The sequence below is a fragment of the Phacochoerus africanus genome, chromosome 2 (assembly GCF_016906955.1).
Source record: "Phacochoerus africanus isolate WHEZ1 chromosome 2, ROS_Pafr_v1, whole genome shotgun sequence".
NCBI lineage: Eukaryota > Metazoa > Chordata > Mammalia > Artiodactyla > Suidae > Phacochoerus > Phacochoerus africanus.
In genome coordinates, this window is record NC_062545.1 from 128,720,224 (window position 1) to 128,732,612 (window position 12,389).

General features: G+C 37.0%; 1 protein-coding gene across 3 annotated transcripts in view; it reads right to left on the reverse strand.

Annotated features, from left to right (window-relative positions):
- Positions 1-12,389, reverse strand: part of TRIM69 (tripartite motif containing 69) — a 47,330-nt gene that overhangs the window by 26,199 nt on the left and 8,742 nt on the right. For 2 of the 3 annotated variants that reach the window (XM_047769450.1, XM_047769449.1), the window contains exon 2: positions 405-500. In XM_047769450.1, the coding sequence (XP_047625406.1) occupies positions 405-500 (96 nt within the window). Of the gene's footprint in view, positions 1-404; positions 501-1,395; positions 1,873-12,389 lie in introns of all 3 variants that reach the window. The other variant, XM_047769447.1, reaches the window with a different exon arrangement.

Below are 12,389 nucleotides of genomic sequence, written 5' to 3' on the forward strand. Positions count from 1 at the left end.
TGGTTCAGAGGTAGCCTGGTTTTAAGCCCAAAGAAAAGTATTTCTTTGGACACAGAAATTTTTAGTGGACTTTAAAAAAATAAATTCCTTATTTTGCCATAGATAGTAGGAAACATCAGACAGATCACAACCCTACAGCAATCACCTGGTGACTCTACCATCAAAAGGATCAGCATATTTAGGGGAAAGGTCAGTCTGCTCTTTCTGTTGATCAGCTATTGGGGACCTACTCCACTGCCATATTTCTTTCCACCTTACAGTGTCTGTTTTCTGCTTCTATAGCCCAGGTTCCATTTAGTGCATCGATAATATATGTAAAGGTACCTCTCCACCTTTATGTGGCGGAATTTACAAGGAGGGTATATTCCAGTTCTATCTCATTACCCTTCTACCCTGCTCCTCACCTTGTAAGCAGCAATAGCGTCTTTTTGCATGTTCCTCAGGGACTGAAGCTCCTTCAGGGTTGCCTCCAGTTGACCCTGATGGATGATAAGCTCCTCCTGGGAATACCACATAGAATTAACCCATGCTAATTGGGAGATGAAAGGCCCTAAAGAACATCTCCTCCAAAGCCCCAGGGTGTCAGGGAAAAAAAGCAAGCTCTTACTACAGTAATCTCCTTTCCCCTGTATCATAGTTCCTATCTCTTCCAAAAATTGTGAAGAAAATTACAAGCAGAAGAAAAACTTAGTTTTATACTCTTTTTAACTAACCACCAGGGTTTGAGGAAGATAATAAAACTATACTATATATGTATAGTATAATAAATACCATATATTATATATATAGTATATATATAATATATACTATACATATATACATTTTCTACTCTAGTTACACTGTTCTATCTATACTTTTACTTACATTGTTCTCACTTAGAACACTCATTTCTTCCTTCTGCCCATCCAAATTCAAATGATTTCCCACTTCAAGCTTTCTTTCACCATGCCTTCCCCAATTTCAATTTTCTCTAAACTTCTCTGAAATTCCAAATATTTGTGATTACAAATGTGACAAAAGAATTTAACTATCAATAATAGACCAGCTCATATTGCTTCTGTTGTTTTATTCAATTTAAACTTGACTAAATTTCAGGATTTTATAACAAAAGCAATATCCATATTCTGTACAGTGTTTAGTAGAATGCCGTCAAGGTAGGATTTATGTAAATATTTGCTTGGTTGAGGGAGTAGATAGATCAATGCTCCTTTACTGCTTTCCTATGATCAGCAACTCTAGAGAAATAACTTAGCAAGATACATTGTATTTTCTGAGCACTCTGAGCTTTCTAACAATCATTTGAATAAAGGGGTGGGATTGGGAGAGAGAAGAAGCTCTACAAAAGATTTTTCCCAGCTTTCTTAAGAAATTGCTCAAGACCCAGGGCTCACCCACCGTGAAGAAACGGACAGCATCAGCGATCTGCAGGAACTCTTTAGATTGCCCCACAGACAACCGAGCATCTTTGCATTGAAAGCATATCAGTTTCCCATCTGGCTTACTGAACAGTTTTAGGTTTTCTCCATGCTCTTGGCACTGTGGATGACCCTTGAGTAGGGGTAGCTTCTTAATCTTCTCTATCAGCTTCTCCAGTACAAGGTTAAATGTACAGTTGCTGTATTGACATAGCATCTTACACTCAGGACAGAATGTTTCTTTTGCTTCTTGCTTCCAAAAGTTCTCGATACAAGATTGGCAGAAGTTGTGGCCACAGGTTAGCATCAGTGGATCACGGAACCAATCATTACACAGTGGACAGTGTAGCTCCATAGTAATATCTTGTATTTGTACTTTAGAGGGTATCTGGGTGATCAAATCATTCACTTCAATGTAGTTGTCTGAGTCAGTGTTACAGGAGGGGTTGGAAGATACCTTTGGAAAAGAACAGCTAAAATGAGTTTCTCTTGTCTCTTCTCATTCCAGGATAGTGGGCTTTATTCCTAAAGAAGTTGAAATTGGTGCAGACAGAGTAAAAGCACCATAATCTCTTTTTTGAAAGTGATCAATAAATTCAGTGTTATCTAACATCATAGTTTATCACTACTCCCAACATTATTAAACTTTAATAGAGAATCAAGGCAGAAGAAGAAAGACTAGTCAACCAAAGAAATGTATTTTGTTATACATCACTTCTTCCACCTACTTTCTCCATGTATCTATCAGTTGAAAGTTTTACTTTCAATGTCTGTTCTACCAGTTATTACCTTTTTGTTTTGCTTTATTTTCTAAAAGTTATGTGCAAAGAAATGGAATATCTGTCAGATTCCTCAGTCAGTGGCATAAGGTCACCAACCATAGTATCATCTAGGCCCTCCACACCTTCTTTTCAAAAAAGCACATTACAGAAATAACATTTATACAGAAAAATGGAGAATAATAAGTACAGATCAGTAACTTTTCACAAAATAAACACATCTATGTAATCATTACCCTGATCAAGAAACAAACACTTTCAGCACCCCAGAAACCTCCCGTATGCCTTCTTCAAGTCACTGTCCCTCACCAAGGTTGATCCCTATCCTGACTTCCAACATTGTACATTAGTTTTGACTGTTTTTGAATTTTATGTAAATGGAGCCATGCACGATATACTCTTTTGTTGTTGGCTTCTTTCTTCAACATTGTATTTGTGAGATTTATCCATATTCTATGTAATTATGATCCATTCATCCTTATTGCTGTATAGTATCCATTGTGTAAATATTCCATAATTTATTTCTCCATTATTTCTACTGTTGATAGACTTTTGGGTAGTTGCCAGTGTGGAGCTATTATTAATAGTGTTACTTAGAACATTTCTGCTCATACCTTAGAGATACTGCAGATTGGGTTCCAGAGCACCACAGTAAAGTGAGTCACAAGAAGTTTTTGGTTTCTTGGCGCATATAAAAGTTATGTTTAGGGAGTTCCTGTTGTGGCTCAGTGGGTTACAAACCTGGCTATTATCCATGAGGATGCAAGTTTGATCCCTGGCCTTGCTCAGTGGATTAAGGATCTGGCATTGCTGTGAGTTGCAGCTTGGATCTGGCATTGCTGTGGCTGTGGCCAGCAGCTGAAGCTCCTCTTCAGCTCCTAACCTGAGAATTTCTATATGCCTCAGGTGCAGCCCTTAAAAAAAAAAAAATTCTTCAGGGAGAAGTCCCTTTATGGCACAATGGTTTAAGGATCTGGCATTATCACTGCTATGGCTCTGGTCACTGCTGTGGTGTGGGTTTGATCCCTGGCCCAGAAACTTCACATATGCTATGGGTATGGCCAAAACAAGAAATCTCCAGGAAGACTCATTTATCACTTATACCCCAGATCAAGATAGTTAAGATTCTTTTTTCCCTTTTTTATTAAAGTGTAGTTGATTTACAGTGTTGTGCCAATTTCTGTTGTATAGCAAAATGATGTAGCCATGTACATGTGTCTGTGTGTGTGTATACATATTTTTTCTTATAATGGTCTATCCCAAGAGATTATACATAGTTCCTTGAGGTATACAGTAGGACTTCATTGATTATCCATTCTAAATGTAATAGTTTGCATCTACTAATGCCAAACTCCCAGTCCATCCCAGTCCATCCTCCCTCCCCCTTGGCAACCACGTGTCTGTTTTCTTTTTTTTTTTTTTTTTTTGGTCTTTTTGCCCTTTCTGGGGCTGCACCCATGGCATATGGAGGTTCCCAGGCGAGGGGTCTAATCAGAGCTGTAGCTGCTGGCCTACGCCAGAGCTACACCACAGCTCACGGCAACACCGGATCCTTAACCCACTGAGCAAGGCCAGGGATCGAACCCACAACCTCATGGTTCCTAGTCGGATTCATTAACCACTGAGCCACGATGGGAACTCCACAAGTCTGTTTTCTATGTCTGTGAGTTTGTTTCTATTTTGTTAGATAGGTTCATTTGTGCCATATTTTAGATTCCATATTTGTGACATTGTATGGTATTTGTCTTTCTCTGACTTAGTATGAGAATCTCTGGTTCCATAAGATTCTTAATTATTTCTCTTTTCCACTCCTTCATTGAGAATATAGCTCTTCAAATGTCTCACCTTTATTAAAGAAGCTCAGGTTCAACTCCTTACTTGGTGTGAGTCTAAAGATGTTTAAATTTGGGTTTTCCTGAGATACCTTCAGTGCAACTACAGCTCTCAGTAACTCCAGCCCATCTTGCTGCTTTCCTGTCTATATTTCCTTTTTTATTTTTTGGCTGTGGAATTTCTCTCTACTTTCTTGTACACTCAGGTATGCGTTAAAAAGGATGTTTGTTACATCTTAACTGGCCTTTCTAGGTGTTTTATAGTGGTAGGTTTTTCAGGATAAATGTTTCACAGTATTGCCAGAAATGAAACTTAAAGAGTATATCTTCAAGTAATTTTTAAAGAAAGGCTGAATATAGAGTATATTCCATTGGAATAATTTTACTTCCAGTAGTAGCAACCTTATTGTGACCTAGCATTTGAATAAAAGTTTGTGTAAGTTTAGAATTTTTAGTTCTAAACCTTTTCCTCTCAGTACTTTGTGGTCATTTTCCATTTTTTTTTTTTTTTTACATTTAGTTTTGCAGATGAGAAATCTAGTGCAGTTTGACTCTCACTTCTTTTAGGAATGAGTTTATTTCCCTATAGAAATTTGCAGGATTTTATTCTTATTTTGAAATTCACAAATTTTTAGCAGAATGGCTTTAAGTTTGTTTCTCTTTTCAGTATTTCTCAGTATTAAGTGATTTTTTTAGTCTAAACAATCAAAACATTATTTGGCTCAGATAATTTTTATTTAAATTTATTGGTTATTTCTTCCTTTTTATCTTCTGTTTTCTTCTTTTAGACTTCATATTAGATGGACATTAAATCTAATGCTTTTGTCTTTTAATTTTTCTCTAAAATTTCCCCCTCTTTTCTCCCCGCCCCCACACAGTAGAAAAGATTCTTTTCCATTTGGCAATTAGGACCCAGATTCTGAGCGATTTCCATAAGTCAGTCTTTATTCTCAAGCTCATGTCAAGAGCCAGCAAACATGCCCTCACTCTACCTAGACTCAGGTGTTCAAATCCAAACTCAGTGGGCCAAGCAGGTACTGTAACTACCTAGTATTTCCCACCCCTCATTTTAAGAAGAGAACTTAGGAGGAAAAATCTTTCTCTGTCATTCTGAAAACTTTGGGAAATTCAGTTTGGGGAGCCAGCAGAGGATTCAGATAGACTTTAAGAACATTAACCAATGAAACAAAAGTAGCTTTGATAGGTTAGGAAAAGCATTAAACCTATCAAAAGGAGCCCAGCCCTTCCTATTGATTGAAATAGTAACCATTGCACACTTTCTATGGGGGAATATTCAGCTGGGCCTTTAGCAGCTGCCTGACTCATTCTATTTCTTCACTTGAACTAAATATGCTTAATCCATAAATTTTAAATTTAGGTACTAAATGCAGTCGATTTATAATTTCAATTCAGGACTGACATCACTGCAAATGGTAGAGTAGGGAATTTCAGGGAGAACTCCACAAAAGCAACTAATAAACTTTCAGAAATTGTCAAAAACAACCTTTGCAGAACTTTAGTTTTTTAAAAAATTATAACAACTAGGGGAAAAATTAAGGAAGAAAGAAGCTGTTACATTGTAAGAAGAACATATTGTGGAGTTTTCAGTCATTCACTTATCTTATCATTCCTCACATCCCAGATTGGTGGCAGCCATGAAGATGGCAGCTGCACACCTGGTACAAGTTGCTAGTGCTAGAGAAAGTATGGACCTGTTCCCAAGAGTTGTGGAAATTTTTCCACTCTGGCAGCTCCATCAATGATAAGAATGAAAGCTTACTTTTGATTTGCCCAACCCAGAGAGTTCCCAGGGCTGGGGCAACTCTTGGGAGGCTTTTGCTAAAGGTATTTAGAATCAAAAGGATTGGATGTGGTACCCTGTGGAAGGGATAATAAGACAAACTCAAAAAGCCTGGGAAGGAAGAAATTGGAAAATAAGATCATGGGGAATAAGAAATTTTAAAAGCTTCCATGTGTACTGGAGAATTGAAAAGCCTAAGTGTATGCCCAGGTCTGGATACATGCTCAGAGGAGAACTGAGAAGACCCTTAAGCTTTCATTTCTGGCTGAATGTCAGGCTTCATATGAGCAAGAAGTAAAGGATAAGGCAGAGTCGTAAATGGCCTGGCTAAGTGTTGGAGTGTCCCAACACAGAGCCAACTGGCAAAGACTGGAAGGTTACATTTTTCTTTTTTTCTCTCCTTGGCGCCAAGCATTTGAGCCAAACTTTGTCAAAACAGTAGATGAACTAAGTTAATGGAACACAGGTTTCAGTGCCACACATGACAAAGATAACAAACTTTACAGAAATAGTTTAGAAATGTCACTAAATAAAAAGCAACAACCTACAACAGGTTACAACAACAAATAGCATGGAGGAGGAAAATCTTCCAGAGTTGCCACATTATAAAATTCAAAATATCCAGTTTTTTTTTTTTTTTTAAAAGACATGCAAAGAGACAAAGTATGGACCATTCACAGGGGAAAAAGAAAAAAGAAAAACTGATAGAAAGTTTCCTTAAGGAAACCCAGACATTGAAATTATTATAAAAAGACTTTAAAACATCTATCTTAAACATGCTTAAACAGCTAAAGGAAACATGGACAAAGAACTAAAGGGAGCCAGGAAAACAATGTCTCATCAGATGGAGAATATCAAAGAGACAGAAATAATGAAAAGGAACCAAATATAAAATTTAGAAATGAAAAGTACAATAATTAAAACTGGAGTTCCCATTGTGGCTCAGTGGGTTAAGAACCCAACACAGTGTCCAAAAGGATGTGGATTTGATCCCTGGCCTCACTCAATGGGTTAAGGATCTAGCATTGCTGCAAGCTGTGGTGTAGTGATAGATGCAGCTCAGATCCCACCTTGCCATGGCTGTAGTGTAGTGTAAGCCCGAAGTGGCAGCTCCAATTCGACCTCTAGCCTGGGACTTCCATATATCATGGGTGTGGCTTTATAAAGAAAAAAAATTTACTGAAGAGAAGAGAATTAATAAAATGAACAGAGCCTAAGTGACCTCTGGTATACAATAAAGCATATTAACATGTGCATAATGGGAATCCCAGAAAAAAAGAGAAAGGTGTAGAAACAATATTTGAAGAAATAAGGGCTGAAAAATTCCCAGATATGATAGAAGACATGAATATATACATCCAAGGAACTCAACAAACTCTGAGCAGAATAAATTCAAAGAGATCCATGCCAAGACATATTACAGTAAAACTGTCAAATGACAAAGACAAAGAGAGTTGTGACAGCAGCAAGAAAGAAGCAATTAATCATGTACAAGATATCCTCAATAAGGTTTATAGCTGATTTCTTCTCCAAAAATCTGGAAGCCAGAAGACAGTGGGATGACATATTTAAAGTGCAGAGGAAAAAACCCTGACAAACCTGTCAACTAAGAATTCTGTATCCATCAAAATTAACCTTCAAAAATTAAAAAGGAGTTAAGACTTTCCCAGACAAACAAAAACTATGGAGGTAATCACTAGTACACCTGCTCTACAAGAAATGCTAAAGGGAGTCCCTCAGGCTAAAATAAAAGGACGCTAGAAAGTAACTTGAAGACATATGAAGGAATAAAGAACAATGGTAAAGGTAAACATAGGTAAATATAAAAGCCAAAATTGTTGAAGTTTTTGGTTTTTAACTCATTTATGTTTTTTAATTCATAAAAACAATAATTATATGTTCATTGGAACACAATATATAAAGATGTAATTTGTGACAATGATAACATAAAGGAGGAAATGAAGCTGAAAAGGAACAGAGTTTTTTGTACTGTTAAAACTAAATTGGGGGAGTTCCCGTCGTGGCGCAGTGGTTAACAAATCCGACTAGGAACCATAAGGTTGCGGGTTCGGTCCCTGGCCTTGCTCAGTGGGTTAAGGATCCGGCGTTGCCGTGAGCTGTGGTGTAGGTTGCAGACGCGGCTCAGATCCCGCGTTGCTGTGGCTCTGGCGTAGGCCGGTGGCTACAGCTCCGATTCAACCCCTAGCCTGGGAACCTCCATATGCCGCGGGAGCGGCCCAAGAAATAGCAACAACAACAACAACAAGACAAAAAACAAAAATAAACAAACAAACAAAAAAAACCCCAAAAAACAAAAAACTAAATTGGTATTGATTCACATTTGAGTTTAGAAAATTCAGATAGTAATTTTAATTCCCTGGGTAACCAATAAAGAAAAATACTAAACAAAATATAGAAAAAGAAATGGGAAGGGGAATATGCCTTGGATGTGAGGAACAGGCCCAGATCATTTCTGCTGTGTTTTGAGATGTGCATCTGTTTCTTCTAAGTTGATTAAAATTGTTTTAGAACTGTTAAGTACCTCAAAAAAAAAAAAAAAAAAGAAATGGGAAGAGAATAAAAATAGTATACCAAGAAAACATTTGAATGTAGTAATAGAGGAATTTAAAAACAAATATGCTATTACATGTAAAAAGAGGAAAATGTCATAAGTGAGTTTTCCGTTATCATTAATTACTTTATATGAAAGTGGATTAACCTCTGATAAAAGGTAGATACTAAAAGAATGAATAAAAAGAACATGATGCAACAGTATGCTATAGGAGACTGACTTTAGAGCAAAACCATAAATAGCCACCAAAAGAGAGGTGTAGTAGCTATGCTAATATGAGACAAAATTGACTTAAGACAAAAATTGTTACAAGAGACAAAGGAAGACATTATATATTGTTAAAATGGTCAATCTATCAAGAAGATATAACAGTTATAAATGTATATACATACCTAACAATAGAGCACCAAAGTATCTGAAGCAAAAACTGACAGAATTGGAGTCTATATTCATAGTTGTAGATTCCAGTACTCAACTTTCAGTAATTAATAGAACACTAGAAGACTATCAGTAAGGAAACAGAGGACTTGACCAACACTATAAATCAACTAGACCCAGCAGACATATATAGAACACTCTACCCAGCAATAGCATAATACACATTTTTCTCAAGTGCACATAGAACATTCTCTGGAATAGACCATATATTAGGGCACAAAAGTCTTACCAAGTTTTAGAAGATTAAAATCTTATAAATTATCTTCTCTGACTACAATTAAATGAAACTATATATCAATAACAGAAGTAAAACTGGAAAATTAACAAAAATGTGGAAATTAAACAACACACTCAAAAATTATAAGTGAAATGCAACTTAAACACAAAGCTAGTTAAAAAGAAGGATGTAAAGATTAAAGTGAAGATAAATGAAAGAATAGAAAAATGAGAAAACTGGAAGTTCCCATTATGGCTCAGCGGAAACAAATCCTACTAGGAACCATGAGGTTGTGGGTTCGATCCCTGGCTTCACTCAGTGGGTTAAGGATCCGGCATTGCCGTGAGGTGTGGTGTAGGTCACAGACACAGCTCAGATCTGGCATTGCTGTGGCTGGGGTATAGGCTGGTGGCTACAGCTCTGATTAGACCCGTAGCCTGGGAACCTCCATAGGCCACAGATACAGCCCTAAAAAAGAAAAAAGAAAGAAAGAAAGAAAGAAAAATAGAGAAAATCACTGAAACCAAAAGTTTATTCTTTGAAAAACACCCACAAAACTGATAAACATTTACAAGACTGAGGCGGGAGGAAGGGAGAAGGAAGGAAGGAAGACAGGAAGCACAGAGACTGAAGTTACTAAAATCAGAAATGAGAGTAGGGATATTACTTCAGATCTTACAGAAATAGAAAAGAATAATAGGAGAATACTATGATTAATTGCATACTGACACATTGAGTAACCTAGATGAAATAGAAAAAAAAACCCTAGAAAGACAGAAATTACCAAAACCAACCCGAGAAGAAATTGAAAATCTGAACAGACCTATAACAAGAAATTGAATCAGTAATTAATACCTGCCAGCAAAGAAAATCCCAGGGTCAGACAAGCTCATTGGTGAATTCCACCAAACATTTTTTTGCCTGCTTGTTTTTAGGGCCACATCTGAGGCATATGGAAGTTCCTAGGCTAGGGGTCGAATCAGAGATGCAGCTGCTGGCCTATGCCACAGCCACACCAATCTGAGCCGCATCTGTGATCTATGCTACAGCTTGCCACAATGCCAGATCCTTAACTCACTAAGTGAGGCCAAGGATCAAACCCACATTCTCCTGGATACAACTTGGATTCTTAACCTGCTAAGCCATAATGGGAACTCCACCAAACATTTTTTTTAATATTTTTTAATTGAAGTATGGTTGATACACAACGTTGTTGATGTACAATGATATACAATGTTCTGCTGTGAAGGAAAGTGACTCAGTTATACATATTTGTACACTTTTTAATATTCTTCTCCATTAGGGTTTATCATAGGACATTGGATATAGTTCTCTGTGCTATCCAATAGGATCTTGTTTATCCCCTCCATATATAATAGCTTACATCTGCTAACCCCAGTCTTCCACTCCATTCCTTTCCCAGCCCCCTCCCCTTCTCTATGTCTGTGAGTCTGTTTCTATTTTATAGATTGGTTCATTTGTGTCATATTTTATATTTCACATACAAGTGATATCATATGGTATTTGTGTTTCTCTTTTAGACTTACTTCACATAGTATAATAATCTCTAGGTGCATCCATACTACTGCAAATGGCATTATTTCTTTTTTTTTTATGGCTGAGTAGTAGTATTCTGTTATATACATGTACCACATCTTTATCCTTTGATCTGTCAGTGGACATTTAGGTTGTTTCCATGTCTTGGATATTGTGAATAGTGCTGCTATGAACATATATATGTATTTTTTCAAATTACAGTTTTTTTCTCAATATATGCCCAGGAGTGGAATTGCTGGATCATATGGTAACTCTATCCTTAGTTTTATGAGAAATCACCATACTGTTTTCCATAGTGGCTGAACCAACTTGCATTCCCACCAACAGTGTAGGAGAGTTCCTTTTCTCACCACACCCTCTCCAGCATTTCTTATTTGTAGATTTTAGTGATGGCCATTATCACCAGTATGTGGTGATACCGCATTATAGTTTTGATTTGCATTTCTCTAATAAGTAGCAATGTTGAGTATCTTTTCATGTGCTTATCGGCCATCTGTAGGTCTTCTTTGGAGAAATGTCTGTTTTGGTCTTGTGCCCATTTTTCAATCAGGGTATTTGTTTTTTGCTTATTGGGTTGTATGAGCTGTTGGAATATTTTAGAAATGAAGCCCTTGTCAATCACATCACTTGCAATATTTTCTCCCAATTCATAGGTTGTCTTTTCATTTTTTTTTATGGTTTCTTTTACTGTACAAATGCTTAGAAGTTTGACTAGGTCCCATTTTTTTATTTTTGCTTTTGTTTCTTTTGCCTTGGGATCCCGACCTAAGAAAGCATTGCTGCAATTTATGTCAGAGAATTTTTTGCCTATGATCTCTTCTATGGGTTTTATGGTGTTATGTCTTAAATTTTATGTCTTTAAGCCATTTTGAGTTTATTTTTGTTTATGGTGTAAGTGTGTGTTCTGACTTCATTGATTTATATGTGGCCATCCAGCTTTCTCAATACCACTTGCTGAAGAGACTATCCTTTCTTCATTGCATGTTCTTGCCTCCTTTGTCAAAGATTGACTATAGGTGTGTGGGTTTATTTCTGAGCTATCTATTCTGTTCCATTGATCCATATGTCTGTTTTTAGGCCACTGCCACACTGTTTTGATTACTGCAGCTTTTCAGTATTGTCAAAAGTTTGAGAGGGTTATGCCTCATGCTTTGTTCTTTTGCCTCAGGACTGCTTTGTCAATTCTGGGTCTTTTTATGGTTACATATAAATTTTAGGATTATTTGTTCCAGTCCTTTGAAAAATGCCATGGTGATTTGATAGGGATCATGTTAAATCTGAAGATTGTTTTGGGTAGTATGGCCATTTTAACAATATTAATTCTTTAATTCTTTCAATACAAGAGCATAGGATATATTTCCATTTATTTATATCATCTTCAGTTTCCTTTATTAATGTTTTATAGTTCTCAGCATATAAGTATTTCACCTCCTTGGTCAGGTTTATTCCTAAGTATTTTATTTTTGGGGGTGCAATTTTAAAAGTTTTTTTTTTTTTTTTACATTCCCTTTCTGATATTTCATAGTTAGTGTAAAGAAATGCAACTGATGGGAGTTCCCATTGTGGCTTAGTGGTTAACGAATCCGACTAGGAAACATGAGGTTGCAGGTTTGGTCCCTGGCCTTGCTCAGTGGGTTAAGGATCTGGCGTTGCCATGAGCTGTGGTGTAGGTTGCAGACATGGCTCAGAACCCAAGTTGCTGTGGCGCTGGCATAGGCCGGTGGCTACAGTTCTGATTCGACCCCTAGCCTGGGAACCTTCATATGCCATGGGAGCAG